General features: G+C 40.2%; 1 protein-coding gene across 12 annotated transcripts in view; it reads right to left on the bottom strand.

Annotated features, from left to right (window-relative positions):
* Window positions 1–21,588, bottom strand: part of Nrf1 (nuclear respiratory factor 1) — a 184,533-nt gene that overhangs the window by 98,554 nt on the left and 64,391 nt on the right. For all 12 annotated transcript variants that reach the window (XM_004642746.2, XM_023702844.1, XM_023702851.1 and 9 more), the window contains 3 exons: window positions 20,978–21,209; window positions 11,825–11,939; window positions 1,642–1,768 (listed from right to left, as the gene is read on the bottom strand). In XM_004642746.2, coding sequence (XP_004642803.1) covers window positions 1,642–1,768; window positions 11,825–11,939; window positions 20,978–21,200 — 465 coding nt within the window. In that variant the 5' untranslated portion in view covers window positions 21,201–21,209. The remainder of the gene's footprint in view (window positions 1–1,641; window positions 1,769–11,824; window positions 11,940–20,977; window positions 21,210–21,588) is intronic.

The raw sequence follows: 21,588 nt of genomic DNA, 5'->3' as shown, positions 1-21,588 counted from the left end.
TGTCTGAATATCAAACATCTTAGGCATAACATGGAACAGGTATTTTTCATCAAGTATTGATATGTTGAACTTTAAGTCCCTACAGACTATGATGAAAAACATTTAAAAATTAGAATATATTTTTAAAATAGGCATAAAGAATTATATAATTCTTATGTTTACACGTAAGTCCAAAAATCTAACCTATACAACCTTGAAGCAGGACAATCCCACAACATCCCTTTTCCTGTCTCCTGCCCTCATTCACTACCCCTTTCTTTTTGAACAATCACCTACCCGAGAGACAGCACAGCAGCAACTGGCATGTCATGAGAAGCAGCCCGTATTCAGAAGACCAGAATGACAGGCACTCCAGGCATGAACCTACTATTACAAATTGCCATCTTAGTGCAGTTGCTTAGTTCACAGATGTCAGTATATATAGTTAGTCAGGGTGAGAATCTTTCCAATTAACTGCTAGATTCAAGAGTCTTCTGGAGATTCTCAGGATCATTGCTTTGCCCATCTTTGACGTATAACTGTATGGCTTGTCACCGTCAACTCTATATCTTTTCTAACTGTATGAAGGGAATCAGCAGTTTCTAAAAACTTTATTTTGAATTTTCCAGCAGTACTCTTCAGAGGTATTTCAGAGGTATTTTATTGATGTGGATGGGGGCTCACTCACTATGTTATTCAGGCTGATCTTGAAGTGAAGGGCTCAAGTAGTCCTTCTACCTCAGCCTCCTGAACACAGAGATTACAGACATGTGCAACCTCATCTAGACATTTCTTAATGTTTTTGAGTCTTGTTTTGAGTCTTTCCAATGATTTTTGACCTTCTAGGATTAAAATGCATATTAGAGTCTTTCCTTAAAAGAATATGGTAGATATCTCTTTTCAAACATGCCTGACAACCAGCCCTTATATCACATCATTGATAAATATGAAATCTGGTATGTCCTCTTTCCTAAAACAGTGGGTGTGCTGGGCATAGTGGTACACACTTGTAACCCCAGTACTGGGGAGACTGAGGCTGGAGGATCATTGTGAGACCTGCCTGGGCTACACAATGAGCTTAAGACCAGCCTGAACTGCATAGTGAAACCCTGTCTCAAAAAGACCACAAAGCAAAACCAAACAGTGAATGTGATGAGTGTGATGGTGCCCTACCTTGAGCCCCAACACTCAAGAGACTGAAGCAGGATCGCTATGAGTTCTGGCTACTGTGGGCTCCATAGTGTGCTCAATGCCTGCCTGCAATATATAGTTAGACCTTGTCTAGAAAAAAGTAAGTAAACAAAATATACTATAAAAATTAAAAAAGGTTTGGGGCCAGGGAGATAGCTCAGAAGAATAAGCACTTGCCTGGCAAGTGCAAGGGCCTGAGTTCAATCCCAGTTCCGTCAAAACAACAAACAAACAAACAAAAACAAAAACAAACAAACAAAAAATTAAAAAGTACTGCTACTAATAAAGATAATGTGATCTACAGAAGACTCAACTAGAAGAACCAAACAGAAGAGAAGATTCAACCAGTTCCCATCTTTAATCCCTGGATGAGGGTAGGGTAGAAGCACTAACTACTGAAGTAGAAAGAGAATCAACAACAACTCACACAAAGTAAAAGGCAGTTTAGAACACAGATTCTTTCTAACTTACCACATTCTCCAAAGGCGCTGCACCAAACACTTTAAAAACAGGGTTGGGTTTGGAAGGGGAGATACAAAGGACAATAGCTTGCTGTCCCACTCGAGTAGTATATTCGTCTAATGTAGCTCGAAGTTTCCTGAATCAGAATGGAAAAAATAAAAACAAAGATAGACATTACCATGCCAGGGACATAGGTTAAACTTACTTTAACTTGAGATAACTAATCCTGATCAGATATGCATTGTTTTGCCTGAAACATGAAAAGGGGCACATTGAACTGTGAGATCATCTTCAGTAGAAATATATACAGACTTGTCTCTAAAAGACCAACAGCTACCACATTAATACAATGGTCTCCTGTGGTTTTGTCCTGGGACACAGTCATGATTTTGAATGCAGTATCATCCTTCCTGATCTTACCATACCAACCCCTGGTACTTAACAGGGATTACTACTAAAATATCCTCTTACTGACTTCATTATATGATCTCCATGCTTATGAAAGTCTCCAAAGTTTTGCTTCTAACTTCATTTACTGATAAAGTCATTGTTCATTTTTCACTAGCGTTTTAATGAAAAATATCACTTAAAAAGTTTTGCTTTCAGATTTTCCTTGTGATATAATCTCTCAAACCTACAGGATTATAGTAATGAAGATAGAATGAGAAGAGTTTTTACAAACACAGCACCCCCCATATCTCAAGTCCCCCACTGGATGGCAAAACATATATTTTTTTCCTTATAGATACCACTGATAAAGTTTCATATTTATTTATTTTATGTATTTAGTACCAAGTCTACAGGGTCTCACTACACAGATTGGACTTGTAGTGATCCTCCTGTTTTCAGCCTCCAAATGCTGGGATCACAGGTGCGTGTCACCATGCTCAGTCTCAATCGCAGTCTCAGCTCGCCCCAGGGGTGGGGCTGGCATGGCATCCCAGGGATCAAACCCCAGTCCCTGCCTGCTGAGCTATCTGACCAGCCCTGGTTTCATTTATAATCTATGCACAGTAAGGGATTAACAATAATTAGTAATAAAACAGGACAATTGAGTCTGGGGAGATAGCTCAGCGGTCTAAGTGCCTTCCTGGCAAGCCCAAGGACCTGTGTTCGATCCCCAGTACTGTATGCTGTGCTGGCCCAGTCCCTGGGTGTGCCATGTCAGTCATCAAAACTAGGTGTGGTGGTCCATGCCTGTAATCACAGCGCTGGGGAAGCTGAGACAGGAAGGAGAATCACTATGAGTCCAAGCTGCGTAGCAAGACACTGTACCAAATACATAAATAAATGGTTTTAAAAAATTAAACCAGGACAATTACAATATACTGGGGCTGGAGAGATGGCTCAGTGGTCTAAAGCACCTACTTAGAACAAGCTTAGCAAAGCATCAGGGACCGCGGTTCAATCCCCCAGCACCACATGCCAGCCAGCCCCGCCCCCTGGTGGGCTGAGCTGGCCACACACACACACACACACCACACTCTCTCTCTTTCTCTCTCTCTCTCTCTCTCTCTCTCTCTCTCTCTCTCTCTTTCTCAAATAAAAAAAAAATTAAAAAAAAAATTACAATATACTATAAGAGGTTACTGAAAAGCTATGAGGTATTTATTTATTTATTTAGCAGGGATTGAACTCGGGAACTTGAACTTGCCAGGCAGGTATTTATTCTGCTGAGCTATATCCCTGGCCCTATGAGATATTTATTCTGAATTCATTCATTCTCTCTCTCTCCCCTCCCCCGTCTCTTTCTCCTCTCTCTCTCACCCCCCCCCCCCCACTTCTTTCTACCAGGAATCAAACTCAGGACCTCACCAGCCAGGAACTGTGCCACTGAGCTATGTCCCGGCCCTGTTCTGAAATTTTTCACTGAGTATTTTCAAGCCATATTTCCCACAGCGAAGCAAAAACATGGAAAGCAAACCTTCAGATAAGAGATTACTATAGAGCAACACTACATGAAGTAGAAACACTGGTCTTTTTTTCTCCAGTCACAAAAAATTACCCTAAAGTTCTATATTTACTAATTCTTCTGGGAATGTAATCTATGCTTTAAAGGTGATGGTGAATAAGGAATTACATACCAAACAAGAAATCTGGCAGCATTCCTTGAAGGAATGGTTTATATTCATTGTCTCCATTTCCTCTTTTCAAGTCTGTCTGTCTCTGTCTCTTAATGTATTTAGTACAGAGTCTACAGGGTCTCACTACATAGATCAGACTTACAGTGATTCTCCTGTTTTCAGCCTCCCAAGTGCTAGCATTACAGGCACACGCCAACACACCCAGTCTCATTCACCCATCTTAGGCTGGCCAAATAGATCAGCGGATTAAAGTGCCTGCAAACAGGCACAGGGGCTAGGGGTTCCATCCTCGGGCCTGCTGTGCCAGCCCCGCCCCTGGGACAAGCTGAGACAGCAATTGAGACTGGGTGTGGTGGCCAGTGCCTGTAATCCCAGCTCTTGGGAAGCTGTAAATAAGCAGATCACTATGAGTAGTGAGACCCTTAATATCCAGGGGTAGACCCCTCCCTAAAATACAAAAAAAAAAAAAAATTTGCCCATCTCAGCACAACCTGGGGGTGTCACTGGCATGGAATGCTGGGGATCAAACCCCAGCCCCTGCATCTGCCTAAGCAGGTGCTTTAGTTCACTGAGCTATCTGGCTGGCCCTCAATTCTCTCTTGAAGACACTTCAACTCACCATTCCCTTGAAAACTTTTTTTTTTTTTTTGTACCAGGTATTGAACTCAGGACTTGTGCTTTTACCAGGCAGGAGCTCATGCCACTGAGCTATCTCACTGGCCCTCCCTTGGAAACTTTTTCCCCCCCTTGGAAACCCTTGACAAGTTTACTTATAATCTTCATGTTGCTAAATCTAATGGTTAAATTTGTACCTTATTCAACCTATAAACAGTAATTGACAGGCCTGATCATATACTCTCCTTGAAACATTTTTTGCACTTGGTTTCTAAGATACCTTTCCTGGTTCTCCAGACTCAATGGTTGCTTCTTAAACTCCTTCACTGGTTTCTTTCATCTCTCTACCACTAAAAGGATGGAGCTGTTCAAGCCTACATGCTGCTCCCAAAGTGTACTTACCTAGTCTTGTAGTTTTAAATGCTATGAGTCACATACTTGTAATAGTCTCAGTCAAGAATTCTCTTTTGACTTTCATACTCATCTACCCAGCTTTTTGTTCTGCATTGTCACTTAATGGTTAAGAGGCATCATAAACTTAACACATCCCCAAACAAAGTATTGATTCTGTCCCTACCCTCTCTCATACCTATTCTTTCTCTAGCAAATATGATCTCTACCAAAAATCTTTTTTTTTTTCAAAATTTTATTGATAAACAGCAATGAGACAGTTTCAAATCAAATCGGAAGTACAGTTTCAACAAATAACACACTGCATATTTTCTTCTTAGTGGTTAGTTGCTGTACAAGATGCGGACTTGAGATCCTACTTACAAACACCATTAGAACAAATCATTCTATTCATTAAGAGAATGCAACTATATATCTATCCCAACCACTTTGAATACACAGATACAAAATGGACATTCATCGGTATACCCTATTTTTTCTAAGTTCCGTTATTGAATATTATAGGTGTGTAAACTCAGCAAAATATTCTAAAAGAGTCTAGTAGCCCATAATAGCATTGGGTCTTCTGTTTAACTGGCAATGTCAGAAATTATTGACCTGAATCCCCCACAGTTCAACATAACAGCATGGCTTTACTTCCTAAATTTCGTCTTCATACTTTTCTACTGGATGGTTAAGACCAAGGTAAAGCAGGACCTGTGCAACAAGAGTTGTAGCTTTTGGGTCTGAGAAGGTCAGTGAAATCCCCTCAGGATTTATCCTGAGATCCTGTACCTCAGATTGTAGAACCTTTGTCAGTACAGCCATGTGGATGAGTCACGGCCATTGCTTGGCCAATGTGCTCTCTGTGAAAGCCTGAGAGAGTGTTTTCTCCCCATGTGACTCTCCTTAGGCACACTCTACGTCATCAATCACTTTCCTCTTTGGCCCCATAATCTCCTTGATCAGAAAATTTGGGACACTACCGAGGTACATGACGTTACAGTACAAGTTCTCATATGTCCTGAGTCTTAAATGACCTTAGAAGGTTAGGGCCAAAATATTGGCTTTCCTTGTAGCCCTCCTTTTTCTCTAATTTTTCTACCAAAAATCTTGAGATCATTCCTTACTCCTTTTTTCATCTCACAATCCATATCCAATCCATCAAGAAATCACATTGAGTTAACATCTAGAATGTGATCACTTTTTACTACCTCTGTTGCTACTAATTACTTTTAAGACATCTATTGTTTCTGTAGTACTATAATAATCTGATTCCTCTACCTATTTCCATTCTTGTATACCCAGAATTTTTTTTCAATTCAATAGCCTGAGTGATATTTATTTTTTCTTACAGTGCTAAGATGAAACCTAGCATTTTGTGTATGCTAGGCAAGAGCTCTACCACTGAACTATGTCCCTAGCCCCCAAGTGATTCTTTAAACACTTAGGTTATATGATCACTCCGGTCAAAAGCATTTACTTTCTACCTACCTTATAGCAAGAGTCAAACCCCTGACATCTGAGGGCAGACCAATTGATGAGGCTCTCCTCTACTGTTTTGACTGCCTCTCCTCCCATGCTCTCTTGTGGTGGTTAACTGACTACTAATTCTTAGCTTGAGTAAGAATGCCCAGTTGACAATGAGCCAGCATGGTTCTGGGAATGGGAGGCCCACTTGAGGACAACTGTTGTTGTAATGGTATAAAAGGAACACGGGGGCCGGGGAGATAGCTCAGTAGGATAAATGCTTGCCGGGCAAGCACAAGGTCCTGAATTCAATCCCTGGTATCACAAAAAAAAAAAAAAAAAAAAAAAAAGGAACACGAGAGGGAAGGATTTCAGCTGATTTTCCTGGGAAGAGCTACTTCATTGTAGCTGCCTTTCTTTGAAAGAGTGTTGGCTGTTTTCTTTCTTTCTCTTTTTTTTTTGGAGGGGGGGGAACCGGGGATTGAACTCAGGCCCTTGTGCTTGCCAGGGAAGTGCTTATTCCACTGAGCCATCTCCCTGGCCCTTGTTTTCTTTCTTTGAAGGAGCTCTGGTCCTCATTAATGTGAAGGATGGCTGCTGTTCTCTCTGGAAGAGCTCCAGCCTTCACCTTTGCCTTCATCTTTTGGTTTCTGGTGCAGATTCTTCAGCTTCCAACACTGGCTTATTGGCCTGCTGGCATAGACTCTAGCCTCCAGCTAGAGTCTTGGGTTTTCTGGTACAGAGTCTCCAGTCTTCTATGACAGATTCCCCTGCTTTCTGATACAAATTCATATGGAACACTACAAAGGGCTCCGGGCCTTTGGCTGGATTTTTCAGATATCTACTGTGGGGACAGATCTCTTGTACTCTTATACATTTAACTCTGTGGGTGGATACTGTCAACTAATCTTGTAAATTTGTGTCCTATTTTAAATGTTTTTCTTGCGAATGCTGACTATACCCCTCTAACATGATTACCATATTCCCACTGTACAGCCCAGCCTTTTAATGTTCCTACTGTCTGCAATGTTCTTCCCCTAGACATCCACATGGTCACTGTCAAAATCAATATCTCTCTCTCTCTCTCTCTCTCTCTCTCTCTCTCTCTCTCTCTCTCTCGTATAGGGTCTTACTACACAGCTTAGACTCATAGTGATCTTCCTGTTTTCAATCTCCCCAGTGCTGGGATTAAAGGTGTGTGCCACAATGCCCAGTCTTGGTGGGCAGCTCAGTGTGTCTTGGGGTGGGGCTGGGGTAGCATGTGGTGCCAGGGATCAAACAAGTCCTGGTCCCTGCCCTTGCCTAAGCAGGTACTTAGTCCACCGAGCTACCCCACTGGCCCTCAAAATTACTTTTCTCATCACTAAGACAAAATATGCAGCACTCAGGGACACTGCTCAGCACCACAGTGTCTGCCTGGCAAGTATGAGACCCTAAGTTCAATTCTCAGTACCATCCCCTTCCAAAAAAGCCAAGCATAGTGTGACCCGCTCAGGAGGCTCAAGCAGGATTGCCACAAGTTAAAGACCAGCCTGGGATACTTAGTGAGTTCAAGGCCTGCCTGAATTACATAGAGAGAACCTGTCTAAAACAACAACAAAAAGAAAAACAAAAAAACCAAACAAACAAAATAGCTAGCACCCAAAGTTAAAGAAAAGTTGAGCTCAGTTTGCCAAAGTTTCAATTCGTGGTTGGCCAGCTCTAAGGCAAAAAGGCATGGCAGAGAGGCATCTCAAAGGAGAAGCAGTTCATGGCAGGCACAAAGCAACAAAGTATCAAAGAAGTAGCAGGTGACAACAACAGCCCTCTTTTTGTCCCTTATAATCTATTCATGCTACAGCCTGGTAGCACTCATACGTAGGATGGACCTTCCCATTGTCCACATCCAGAACTATGCCAAATCAGTCAAAGGATAATTTAGTAATCACACACTTAATTGCAGCATCACACACCCTAGATCCAGCCACCTCTGAAAAGTCCCACGTATGACACATGAAGCTTTAGGGGAACATCTAAACACAAGCCATGACATTCTAACACTCCCCCCCCCATGCATATCCTTTTATACAATAGGCATTAATCCATCTCCAAGAGTTGCCAAAGTCCTAAAAGTCTTTCTCCTTAAGAGTCCAAATCTAAAGTCTCTGAAATTCAAGGCAAACTATTAGCTGGGAGCCACTGTGCAAATGAAAAGAAAGCTAAATACTTCCATCATACTAAGGTACAAGATAAACATTCCCACTCCAAACAGGAGAATAGAAAGAAATAGGACCAAAGCAAGTACAAACCCAGCAAGGCAAACATTAAATCCTTGCTGTGGTCAGGGTTTACAAGGGAAAATATTTAATACAGGATATATAATTTATGGGATTATTTTATAATATTCACCCAAAGAGTCAAATGCAAAAATTAACAGGAGATCTGTCCATGCACAGCTGAGGGTCTGGATCCCATGACAATGTCTTGCATGATTCCAGCTGAAGACCTAAATCCCACTGCAATGTCTCTACAAGTCCAACTGGAGGCTTAGAGCCCATGGCAATGCCTCATGCAAGTCTGTATCAAGGATCTGCACTGGGAAGGCCAAACAGTCAGTGGTGGAAGCTAGAAAGTCTATGCCAGCAGCCTGAGGGATCTGCACAGAGCAAGAAAGTGACACTTAAAGTAAGGTCTAGAGTTTCCCCCCAGGAAAGAACAGCAGCTACCCTCAGCCACAGTGAGGACACAAGTTCTTCTGACGATAAGAACAGCCTAGTTCATATCAGGAAAGACAGTGTGCCAAGCTTCTCCGGGAGAATCAAGAGCACACTATCTTTCCCTCTAGTTCTCTTTTTATGCTGTTGGCAACAATCTTCAGGTGGACCACCCACACCCAGTACTGTGCTGATTTTAGTTCAACTGGGTATTACAAGTTGACCATTAGTTAACCCACCACAGTTTTGTAGTTTTACATCTAGCATCTGTCTATGGTAAGATATAAACCCCAAAGGGCCTAAGTAGTTCCAGCCCTACAGCACTGGAGATGGCTGTAGATCCCACAGCTTCTCTCTTGAGCCACCACTGCTCATTCTTTGCATTTTTCCTCAGATGAACCATATTCCTGGTTTCTCCAACCTTCTGGGGTCTCCACTACACCTTCAGCTTTACACACTGCACTCTCAGCACACTGCCTGGCATCCCATGTCTTCTTCTGAAACCTGGATGGAAGCCTTACTGACCCCATGACTCTTTTATTCTTTTTTTTTTTTTTTTTTTTTAACATTTATTGTGTGTGTGTGTGTGTGGGGGGGGCAGCTCAGCCCACTGGGGGCGCGGCTGGCTGGCATGTGGTGCTGGAGGATTGAACCGCGGTCCCTGTGCTCTGCCAAGCTTGTTCCAAGTAGGTGCTTTAGACCACTGAGCCATCTCTCCAGCCCAAAAATGGAATAAGGATATTTTGTTGTTGTTGCTCCTCGCATGCCTACACGGCACGTTGGCCAGCGGGAGAGTTGTGAGGTTCGAACTCCAGCCACCTGAGGCTGACGGCTTTGTGGAAGCAGCCACTTAAAGGACTGAGCTAGGCCCAGGCCCCCCAACTCTTTTATTCTATAGGCACTTAGAACCGGCAACATCTGGATGGCGCCAAGGTCTGTGACAGCTGGAGCAATAGCCAGGCTTCCTTCTCTTTTGGCTGTAGATGATGAGTGCCTAGGTCACTGAGCACTATGAAGCCAATCCTAAGGAACAAATTCCAGAGGGCTGGACCGGCAGATAGCTCAGTGTACTAAAGTGCCTGCTTGGGCAGAGTGCAGCAGCTGGGGGTTCAATCCCGGGCATGCTATGCCAGCCCTGGCAATTGAGACTGGGCGTGGTAGCATGTGCCTATAATTCCTGGGCGTGGGAGGCTGAAAACAGGAGAATCACTGAGTCCAATCTACATAGTGAGACCCTAGAAATCCTGTACTAAATACAAAAAAAAAAAAAAAAAAATCCAGAAGGCTGCCACCATTCTGGAACACGGTAGTCTGGGGCTCTCTTCTCAAAGCCAATTCTTTTATTTTTGCAATCTTGGGGCTGCAAAGGCTGGAGTCCTGCTGTTTCTTGCACTGTCTTCAGACCAGCTTTGCCTTTGTCTTATTACTTCTCAGCAACCAAGTTCTCAGTTCTATCTCTGTAGTTCACAGCTGTACTGAGGCTTCCTTTTTGGCCAAATCCACATTTTAAATCATTTTGCTGGGTTCTTTGCTCCCGATTATCAACACAGATCTAGCTTAAAACCCCCAAAAGCAGTCATGTCACCAAAATACTAGACTGCCTTGAAATTTCTTCTGTAAGATTAATTAGTCTGTTGTCCCTAATCTCAGTCTCAGGTAAAGTCTTTTGATATGAGCAAAATGCAGACAAACTTTCTTCCAAGGCATAACACATACCGTCTGGAGTCTAACAATCAGTATAGTCTTTCTTCCCAGTAGAATCCAGTCTTTACCAGCAGCATTTCTATTGGCATTGTGGTCTTTTATATTCTGACCAGAATCCCCTATCAAGTATGGTATAAGCCGTTCCAGCACTACTTCTTCAGCCAGCACCTCCAAACCCTTCCAAACTCTTCCTAGAAGCCAGTTCCAAAGGTTCCTGAACCACAAGCTCAGATACAATTACAGCAACAAACTCACTGCTGGTACCAAATCTGTCATAGTTACTTTTCTCATTGCTGAGACAAAAGACCCAACACTGAAAGTTAAAAGAGGAAAGATTTATTTTGGCTCACAGTTTGTAGAGGTTTCAGTCCATTGTCAGCTGCTCTAAGGCAGGGTGGCACAGCAGAAGGGGATCACAGAGGAGAAACAGTCCAGCTGCTTTGTTGCTGCAAAGCAGCATAGGCAAAAGGTAGCCAGTGGTGAAGTAGCAAGCAGCAGTTAATGGGGCTGCAAGCAGGCCCTTTCTTTTCTGTCCCTTATTCTACCCAAGCTATCCACTCACAAGGTAGGTAGTACTCACACCCAGGGTGTTTTCCCATTATTCACACCCAGAACTAAGCTAAACAAATCAGTGGACTGATTTAGTATTCACACACCCTTAATCCCAACATCACAAACTCTAGATCCAGCCTCACCTGCAAAGCACCTTTGACCACAGGATGCTTTGGGAGCATATCACGACATTAGCCATAATGTCAAGCATATCAAGACATAAGCCACTCCTTCAGGTCTTAATTCAAAGGTTGCTTTATGAGAAAAAAACCCAAAAGATTTCCCAGACCAGCCCTATGAAGAAACTACTATGTCTCTTCACCTCCTGATTTTTCTATTCCACTTTATTTTTTTCCACGATATTTATCATCTGACATAGTTCTTTGTCCTTTTATTTAGAATACAAACTTTTATGGAATTTGTTGTTCACTGTTGTTACCAATGTCTAGAATAATACATGGAACAAACCAGGTATAGAAATTTTCTTTGAACAAGTTATAGTGTTATTATACATCTGTTAAATCATATTTCCAGATTTTTATCTATTTAATTTTGTAAGAGTAGAGTCTGTCATAAAAGACTTCAACCCAGTGTTCTTGAGGAACCTAATAACACACATTCTAACACTCATCCACATTTGAAGCATTTGAGCATTAGTAATGCTATAGATAAGGAAGCCCTCACCGAAGCAACCGTGTTTGCTGCCTCTTCCGGATAGAGGGATTAGACTCAAACACATGAGGCCGTTTCCGTTTTTTCCCTGTTGCCACAGCAGCCGCAGCAGCCATTCCCACAGGACCTGAAATAGTAAGTATGGGTTGAGATTAGGCAAAAGCCTGCAACAGCACCAGAGAGAAAACAATTAAAGACATTACAAGGTGGCTTTTCTTTCCTTGTATGTAGTGAATATAGACGGTTTTATATGAATCATATTGATTGACTGATAAAACTCACAATAAACCTTTTTAAAAAGCAAATGACTTACATCTCCCCACCATACACTAACTCGAATTTTCTATAATGCTGTTGTTCTGTTTTGCCAGCATGCCCATACTGTTATGGCAATATTCTTGGAGGTGCTAAGAACAATTGTAGCATTGAGAGGAGAGCTTGCCAAAACTGAAACAAGTTACTGGATTCAGATTCATTTCCATTCCTGTGCCCCTCCTCCTCATTACTCCAAGACACTGCCAGTTAAGAAACTCAAAGATAATCAGTTACTCTTGGAACTCCAACAATACCTGCAAGAAGGGTACCTAAAAGAATAACATCTTAACTGGAAACTTCTCTTGCCTATCTGGAAAATGTGCCAAAAATGGAAATGCTGACCACAGGTCAAGTTGATAAAATTGTTCTGGCAGAAATGTGATGAAAACTTGCCCATTCTATGGAGAAAATGTTAATAAAAGTTGGGTGGATTTGTCTTGAACTTGATGTACAATGATTTTTTTTTGAAGGGTAAATGAAGGGTAAGGAACTATAATACTGGACTATGATACCAGGGATCTCAACATATCAAAGACATTTTTTTCTTTTTAAAAAGGCATTTTACCTATATTCTATATGGTAAACCCTATAAATGGTTTAAATGAAAATTAAATTTAACTGTTCCATCTACAGTGAATAAAAATAAGCTTTATTATAAACTTAGATAAGTTGCTGTACATGTTGGAGTATAATTAGTCTGATTTAAGGGCTGGCGAGTTAGCTCAATGGACTAAGCACCTGCTTAGGCAAGTGCAGGTTTGATCCTGGACACCACATGCTGTACTGGCCCTGCCCCAGACAGCGCTGAGCCTGCCACTGAGATGGGGCATGGTGGTGCATGCCTGTAATGCCAGCACCGGGGAGGTTGAAAACAGGATGATCACTACTACTGAGTTGCGTAGTGAGACCCTGTACCAAATACATTTTTTATTTTATTTTATTTTTTTATTTTTTTTATTTTTTTATTTTTTATTTTATTTATTTATTTTTTTTTTATGAGGAGAATATATTTATTGAGAGAAAGAAAGCTCCTGTCCAAGAGAGGGACAGGAGGGGGGCCCGAGCGGGTAGTTCCCCGGGAAGCTGTCTCTTCCAGGGACTTTTATAGTGTAAAACCATGTGAGGCTAAGGTAGGGAGAATGGGAACTCGCTCAGGTGGGCAGGAGGTGGGACAAACTATGGTCAACCAATGGGATTACATATGGGACAGGGTCTTTTCCTGTTGGGGGTTGGAATGCGGGATAGGGTCTCTTTCTGTTGGGAGTTGGGCTAGTGACGCACTTGGGTCTTTCCAGGTGATACCTATTTAGAATATCAATCCCAGGTGCTACTTGTTTAGCATTTGTTTGGCCTTTAGGTCTTTAGGTCTTGCTCACAGCAGGAGCATCCGCCCCTCCCACAGTTGTAAGGCATCTCATCTTCTGTGTTGTCTCCTTTGAGGGCCTGGCCCTGTCTGACTGCCTATAATATTTCTATCTAACTTGGCTGCCTGCAATATTCCCCCCTCTGAAGAAGTAACCTGAACTGCCATGAAAGGAAATATGGGCGAAGACCGCTCTGGCTTCTTCACGCGGAAATGGGTTGTTGTTGTTGGCTGGCAGTCAGATACATTCTTCAGAGGTTTTAGCTAAAGGCCCTCAATAGATGACAGGCAGTTTTTTCTTGGGTAGACGTATAGCTTTGAGTCATTTAGCATCACAGTTGATACTTTCCTCTTCATTTTATTCAAATGGCTCTTTTTAACATGTAAGGATCAAACGTCTTCCGGTGCCTGATGAAGTACATTCTCTGTCCAATGATCTCGGTGGGACCTCCAAAATGATACAGGGAGAAAAACTGGTCTCGGGTGGGTGAGCTCCAAACCATACAAGGAACCTCAGCTCCCAGTTTTGGAGATCTGCGTCCTCATGACTTGTTCAGTAGCTTTTCGGCCTTCCATGAGGCAGCACCGTGGCAGGCGTGTTTGGCTCTGGCAAAGCTGCTAACCTCTTGGCCATTATGGGTAAAAAGGGGGAGGGATGGGTGGGCAGGATGGTGGCTGCCATGATTGCTGTCATCCCCTTGCAGGCCACTACTCCAGGGCTACCTCTTAAAGACCCCACCACACTGTTCTAAGTTGTTTAGTAACTAGTGGCTGTTTCTTGCTATTTGCTAGATAAAATTCCTGTCCCAAATACATTTTTTAAAAAAGTCTGAGGGCCAGGAAGATAACTCAGCAGCATAAGCACCTGCTTCACAAGCACAAGGTCTTCAGCTCAATCCCTGGCACTGAAAAAAAAGAAAAAAAAAAAAGAAAGAAAAGAAAAGAAAAAAAAAAAAGTCTGACTTAAATATAACCAAAAATATGATTATTTCCTTCCCACCATCAACAGCTGATAGAGAAAAAAAAACTTGCTGATGCCTTTTCCTCCCAATATTTTATTTTATAAAATGGTGTTAAGAATATATACTTGAAACTGTCTTTGTTTTGTTTTTCCAAGGTTAAAGATTAAACCAGAGAGCCTTGCACATGCTAGATAAGTGTGCTACCACTGAGCTACATGCCCAGCCCTTAAATGATCTGTTGAACTCCCTCTAGGTCCTAGCAGCTACTACTCTATTCTTTGCTTCTATGAGTTTGACTATTTAGACACCTCATGTAAGTAGATCTGTAAAGTATTTGTGTCTGTGACTATCTTATTTCAGGTATCACAATGTACTTGAATTTCATTCATGTTGTCATATATGGCAACATTTCATTTTTAAAGGTTGAATATTCTTCTCTTATGCATAGATACATACATATTTTCTTTCACCATTCATCTACCAGTGGTAACTCAGATTGTTGCCACATCTTGGCAATCACATATAATGCACCACTGGAACATGGGGTGCAAACAGCTAAGTTCCTGATTTCTAAGGAAATCCTATACTGTTTTCTATAGTGGTTGCACAATTTAAAAATCACCATTACCAATGTACAAGGATTCCAATTGCTCAACGATTTTTATAATATTAACCTTTTATAATAACCATTCCAGTAAGTATATGGTATTATGTTATTGTGGCTTTTGATTTGCATTTCCTTGTGATATTGAATATCTTTTCATATCCTTTTTGTCCATTTGTATATATTCTTTAGAAATAAGTATGTCTACTTGGGTCTTTTATCCATTTTTTTGTTATAGTTGCTTATTTGAGATAGTCTCAGTATATAGTTCAAACTGGCCTCAAACTCATGATGCTCTTCCTACCTCAGCCTCTGAAGTATTAAGATTACAGGTATGTATTACCACACAAAATGATCCACTTTTTTTGGGGGGGGCGGTGCCAGGAATTGAACTCAGGACCTTGCACTTATCAGGCAGGTACATGGCCATTGCGCCATCTCCCTAGCTTTGTGGTCCACTTTCTTTTTATTTATAATTTTTATTCATTTTAATGAGAAAAAACGATAAAATGTCCAGTTTTTAAATCAGGTTATTTCTTTGCTATTGAGTTGTATGAAAATTTTCATAAGCAATGTTGAAAGACTTTTAACATTTTATTGGACCATGTATCTTCCTATTCATTCATAAATCCATATTATTATTTATGCATTTCAAATTTAACTCTAAATATTCCTAAAAACTTCAGTAAGCACATCATTAACTAGAGTTCAATATTTGTTTGTGAAAACAAATATACAAATTTGTAAAACAAACATTAATATTTGTATTTCTTTCCATAGGTGCCATTTACATGAAATATAGAAACCATGTACGCATTCAATACATTTTTATTTTATTTTTCAATCAGGTTCTTTGCTATTACCTTGTATGAAAACTTTCATAAGCAATGTTGAAAGACTTAACATCATCAATCTATATTATTCTTTATGCATTTCAAGAGGTTCTTGCTATATAATGTAGACTGGCCTTGAACTCACTATGTAGCCCAGGCTGTTCTCAAACTCACAGCAAACTTACTGCCTCAGCCTCCTGAGGGCTCGGATTTCAAGTGTGCATCACCATTCCTGGCTTTATTTACTCACTTTTAGGGAGTTGATTTGTTTCTTTTGTTTTTCTGAGACAGGGTTTCACTATGTAATTCGGACTGGTCTTGAACTCATGGTAACCCTCCTACCTCAGAACTTAGATTACAGGCATATGCCACCATGTCTGGCACTATACCTGTTAATAAAACATACTGTATATGTTTATGAATCCCAATCTTTTATGAAGATATAGCCACAGAAAGTTATTTCATGCCCCTTTCCGGTTAATTCTCATCATTACTTCCTAAACAGACTACTTTGATTTTTTTTTTTTCACTCTATGTTAGTCTTTCTTATTATAGAACTTGAAATAAACAGAATTACACTGTATATATGCTTTTCTACGGATTTCTTTCACTTCAAATATTCCCCCCACCCCCAACCGGGGATTGAACTCAGGCCCTTGCGCTTGCCAGGCAAACATTTATTCAGCTGAGCTATCTCCCTGGCCCCCACAAATAATATTTTTATTTTTATTTTTATTTTTTTTTTTAATTTTTATTTATTTATGTGTGTGTGTGTGTGTGGCCAGCTCAGCCCACCAGGGGGCGGGGCTGGCTGGCATGTGGTGCTGGGGATTGAACTGCAGTCTCTGTGCTTTGCCAAGCTTGTTCTAAGTAGGTGCTTTAGACCACTGAGCCATCTCACCAGCCCCATTATTTTTAGATTTATCCATGTCACTCTATCAGTAATTTGTTTCTTTTTATTGCTGAGTAATATTTCACTATAAAAATGAAAACAACTTGTTTATTCATTATTTTATTGATGAACACTTGGGCTATTTCCAGTTTAAGGTTATTATGGATAAAGCTGCTTAATTTTATCAATTTATGAATTCAACACAATTCAAATGAAAATTTCAATAAGTTTTTCTGTGAATGTGATAAGCTGATCTTAAGATTTAAATGCAAGTTCAATGGCTAAGAACAAGCAGAACAGTTTAGAAAACACTAAAAACTGGAAGTAGAGGAACACTCATCCTACCACATATTAAATAATCACCATAAAGCCAGTTATTTAAAACGTGTGGAATTAGATTACAGATAAATAATTAAACTAAAACAACTAAATTACAAAGTTTATAACCACCTTCTCCTGTCAGCAGACAGAGGTGGAAAATAACAGACCATCAAAAATATGCTGTGGACTGTCTAATTGAAAAATACTCTAGCTCAGAGACATGCAAATTAAACTACCATTGAGATTATTTCATCCTCTTCAGATGGACAAAAATGAAAAGGACAGATATAAATGTGAGGATGAGAAACAGCAGGCATTCTAGTACACTTTTTTTAGGAAGATAAATTCATAGTGATTTGGAAAGACATTTATTTAATAAAGGTGAAAATGTGCCTAACTTGGCCCTTCAATTTCCTTACTGTATATATCCTCAAGTAGTGTTTTGCAAACCCCAAGTTAAGATCCTTTGGTGGTTCTTGAGCCATGTCTTTCTTTCTTTCTTTCTTTTCTTTTTTTTTCATTTTCTTTTCTTTTTCTTTTTTTTAATTTTAGGGAAGGCTCTACAGGGTACTCAGGGTCTCACTACTAGATCAGACTCATGGTGATCCTCCTGTTTACAGCCTCCCAAGAACTGGAATTATAGGTGCCCGCTACCACGCCCAGTCTCAATTGCTAGTCTCAGTTTGCCCCGGTGGTGAGGCCAGCACAGCAGGCCTACGATCGAATCCCTGGCCCCTGTGCCTGCTTGCAGGCTCTTTAATCTACTGAGTTATTTATTTGGCCGGCCCTCGAGCCATATTTTACTAAGAAAATAGAATAAGCAGGGGCCAGGGAGATATTCAGTAGAATAAGTGCCTACCTGGCAAGCTCAAGGTCCTGAGTTCGATCCCTGGTACCACAAAAAATAAAATAAAAACAGAATAAGCTAGACCATATCACCTGAAGAAAAGGATATGGATATGGATATATATATATATATATATATATATGCATTTACTTATTCTGGGTCACAGAGAAATCATGCATAAGGCAAGAAAACAAGTAAAATAATTACCATCTGCAGCAACTCTTGTAAAAAATGGCTCCTAAATCAGAGAACAAATGCAATACCAAACAACAGCTAAAATTAAAATATCAACATAGATGAATCTCAGGAAAATGCTAAATGAAATAAACATGTTACAGAAATGTAGGATTAGAGTGGTATCATTAAAATATGAAAGACGGGACCAGGAAGATAGCTTAGTGGCATAAGCATATGCCTGACAAGCACAAGCAAGGTCCTGAGTTTGATCCATTTCCGCCCCCTCCAAAAAAGTAAAATATAAGAGATGCAAAACAATGCTACACATGTTTACTGATATATGCACAAACAGAAAAAAAAAAAAAAAAAAAAGAAATGGAAAGGAATAATAAAGACTAAATCCTAATGACAGTTACCTCAGTGGAGGAAAAGGAACCAGAATAGAAAGGGGAATAGGACATTGGAAGTTTCAAAAATTACATCAGGATTTTTTTTCTTTTTTAGCAATTTTTTCTTAAAACAAATCAAGCTTGGGTCAATATGTCAAAGTAGTGCTAATAATTGAGAAAGCTAGGTAGTAGGTGCATATGTATCTTTCATGTCAATTTTGATACTTTTTATATTCAAATAGTCAAGTATTTTCTACTTTTTGGACAACTTACCTAAACAAAGTACTAATTATGGACCATGTGAATTCATTCTCCATTTCTTTAATTTGTTACCCTATCATTTCTTGCTTCAAAGAAAATAATGTTCTAAATTCAATTTTGCTTTTAGAATACGTGTTCTAAAATTCACACTGATGATCAGTGCCAAAAAATTGTTTGACTATCTTGCAATATTATTGACTTCATTACATTGTGCTATTTCTAGCTCTTTTACTATTACTACTCCTCCACTGATGGACTGAAAACTTCAGGAGCAAGCTTTTGGCTGTCTTGTTCACAGAATTTATATCTCATATTATAAATCCTTAATAGTTGCTGGATGATGGAACAGTAAGTCATTTCTATCAGGTGGGTGTCAGTTTCCACTTCAGTAAATGAAAGTGTTGGGCTGGGGAGATAGCTCAGTGGCACAAGAGCCTACCTGGCAAACGCAAGGTCTTGAGTTCAATTCCTGGTATGAAAGGAAAATGTTAAGACTAAAGTCCTTCCTTGATTTTTTCTTTTCTCTTTGTTTTTTCAGTGGAGTTTGGGGGTGCCAGGAAGCAAGCTTAGGTCCTTATGCTGCTAGGCAGCCACTCTACCATTAAGCTGCAGCCCCAGCCATCTCCTAACCTTAACACTGAGACAACATTTTATATATATATATACATACATACATATATATGTATGTATATATATCTTCATTTAAATGTAAATCCATTTTCAAAACCCTTTTCCTCCATAGGAAAGTTGATCTGGATTTATTATGTTAGGGTGCCCTCTTCTGGAAAGTGTAAGAATGTCACAAAAATACATGTCAAAAATAACTTCATGTGTTTTGCCACTAAGCCTTTTAAAAACTTCAGTAACAATGGAATAGAACCCAGGGCCCCACACATGCTGGTAAGCACTCCATCACTAGTGAGCATTCCAGAAACTGCTCTGTGGATAACAACTCTGAGAAGTAAGATTAAAGAGAAAAATCTTGAAACTTTGAATTGGGTTCCAATGATTTAAGACTGTTAGTACCCGCAGGCATCAGTCAGAGCAAACAAAATCATCTCTAGGTGAAAATGACATTTTAGGCCCAAAATTATTTCTAAAAATAACTTTTCATGCACATTGTCCAGAATTAACTTAAATATAACCAATAAATGAAGAAGAGTCAACATGAACAAGAAATATCACTAGCAAAAGAGGCAAACCCAGTGGGTATGGTGATTCATGCCTATAATCCGAACATTCTGGGATGCTGAGGTAGGACTGCAAATTCAAGCCCAGTCTCGGCAATTCTGCAACTTAGAAAGAACTCACCTTAAATTTTAAAATAGGCCTGAAGCCAGGCACAGCTGCTCACCTCTGTTATCCCAGCTCTCAGGGAGGCTGAGGAAGGCAAATCCAAGACTAACTCTACCTGGGAAATTGACAGAAACTGTCTCAAAATAAAAAGGGTGGGGGGAGGTGGGGTAAAGCACCCTGGGTTCAATCCCCAACTACCCCTCTACCCTGCCCAAGACTGGGAAAATAGCTCAGTGTAAAGTCCCTGGGTTCAATCCCCAGTACTGAAAAAAAGAAAAGAAAGAAGAAAAAACTTGGAGTTACCAGATAAACTGGAAAATCATGTTAACTCTACTCATGGAGAATTTTTTTGAAGTTTTTCACTATACAACTGGAAATTCTAAACAGTATTTTCTGAAGGAAAATAAAACCACACTAGAATTCCTAGGGCTTTGTGTTGTAGCTCAGGGGTAAAGCACTTCTACAGTGTGCACAAGGTCCCTAGGTTCCATTTTCAATATCACCCTACTCAAAAAAAAAAAAAAAAAAATCAAACACTAAATCTAGGAAGAAGAAAAGATCACTAACTGAAACTATTAACAATTACCAAAATTGGCAATAAAATGGACATACTTTAAAACACCTTAGAGGCTAAGAGGAAGGTTAATAAATTAGAACTACATAAAATGAAGCTTAAAGAGACAAACAGCCAAGTGTGGCGGCACATGTCTAATACTTCAGCACTTGGGAGGCTGAGGCTGGGGGATCACTGAGAGTTCAAATCCCTCTCTCTCTCAAAAAATAATAATAATAATAATAATAACAACAACAAAAGTGGAATGGGAAGCAAGAGGGGGAAGGGGAAGGGAAGGAAGAGGCGGAGAGGGGAGGACAAGGAAGAGGAGAACTTCCAAACCAAGCATTACCTGCAGCAGCCAGATGGGCTGTCACCTCATCAGCTGCAGTAGAGTTGAGTATATCTGAATCATCATAGGAGGTGTCCTCGGGGGAGGAAGGGGAGTCTTCGTCAGCACTCAGCATGCTGTGCTCTGTGTAAGTGGCAACATGGACCTGCTGTACCTGCTGGGCCACTGCATGGGCTTCTATGGTCGCCATGTGTTCAGTTTGGGTCACTCCGTGTTCCTCCATGAAGAGCCACTACCAAAGGACAAAAAAAAGAAAAGAGGACTCAGTGTGTAATGTAACACAATACTCAACTAAAAAGCACTTTCTTCAACAGTGGAGGAACCTTGACAAGCCCCCAATTTTAGCACTTATCTAACCATACCCATACATGGAAAATAGAAAACATCATTCAGAGATGACATAAAAAGGATAGAACACTTTCATGCTGTGAAATCATTTTGATGCAAATTGGCTCTGGTCAGGTTACAGAATAATAAATCCCCTTGATACATATAGCAACAAAAAGATATTTAAATATAATAATGAAAGATACTTAAAGTATCTCAATGAGTAGGATTTTACATTGTGGAGATAAAAACAGTTCATAAATAAATTTCATGCTTTTCTTTGC

The sequence above is a fragment of the Octodon degus genome, unplaced genomic scaffold (genome assembly GCF_000260255.1).
Source record: "Octodon degus isolate 3935 unplaced genomic scaffold, OctDeg1.0 scaffold00160, whole genome shotgun sequence".
Taxonomy (NCBI): Eukaryota; Metazoa; Chordata; class Mammalia; order Rodentia; family Octodontidae; genus Octodon; species Octodon degus.
Note: the sequence above shows the minus strand (reverse complement) of the source record. Positions and strands in the feature narration are given on the sequence as shown.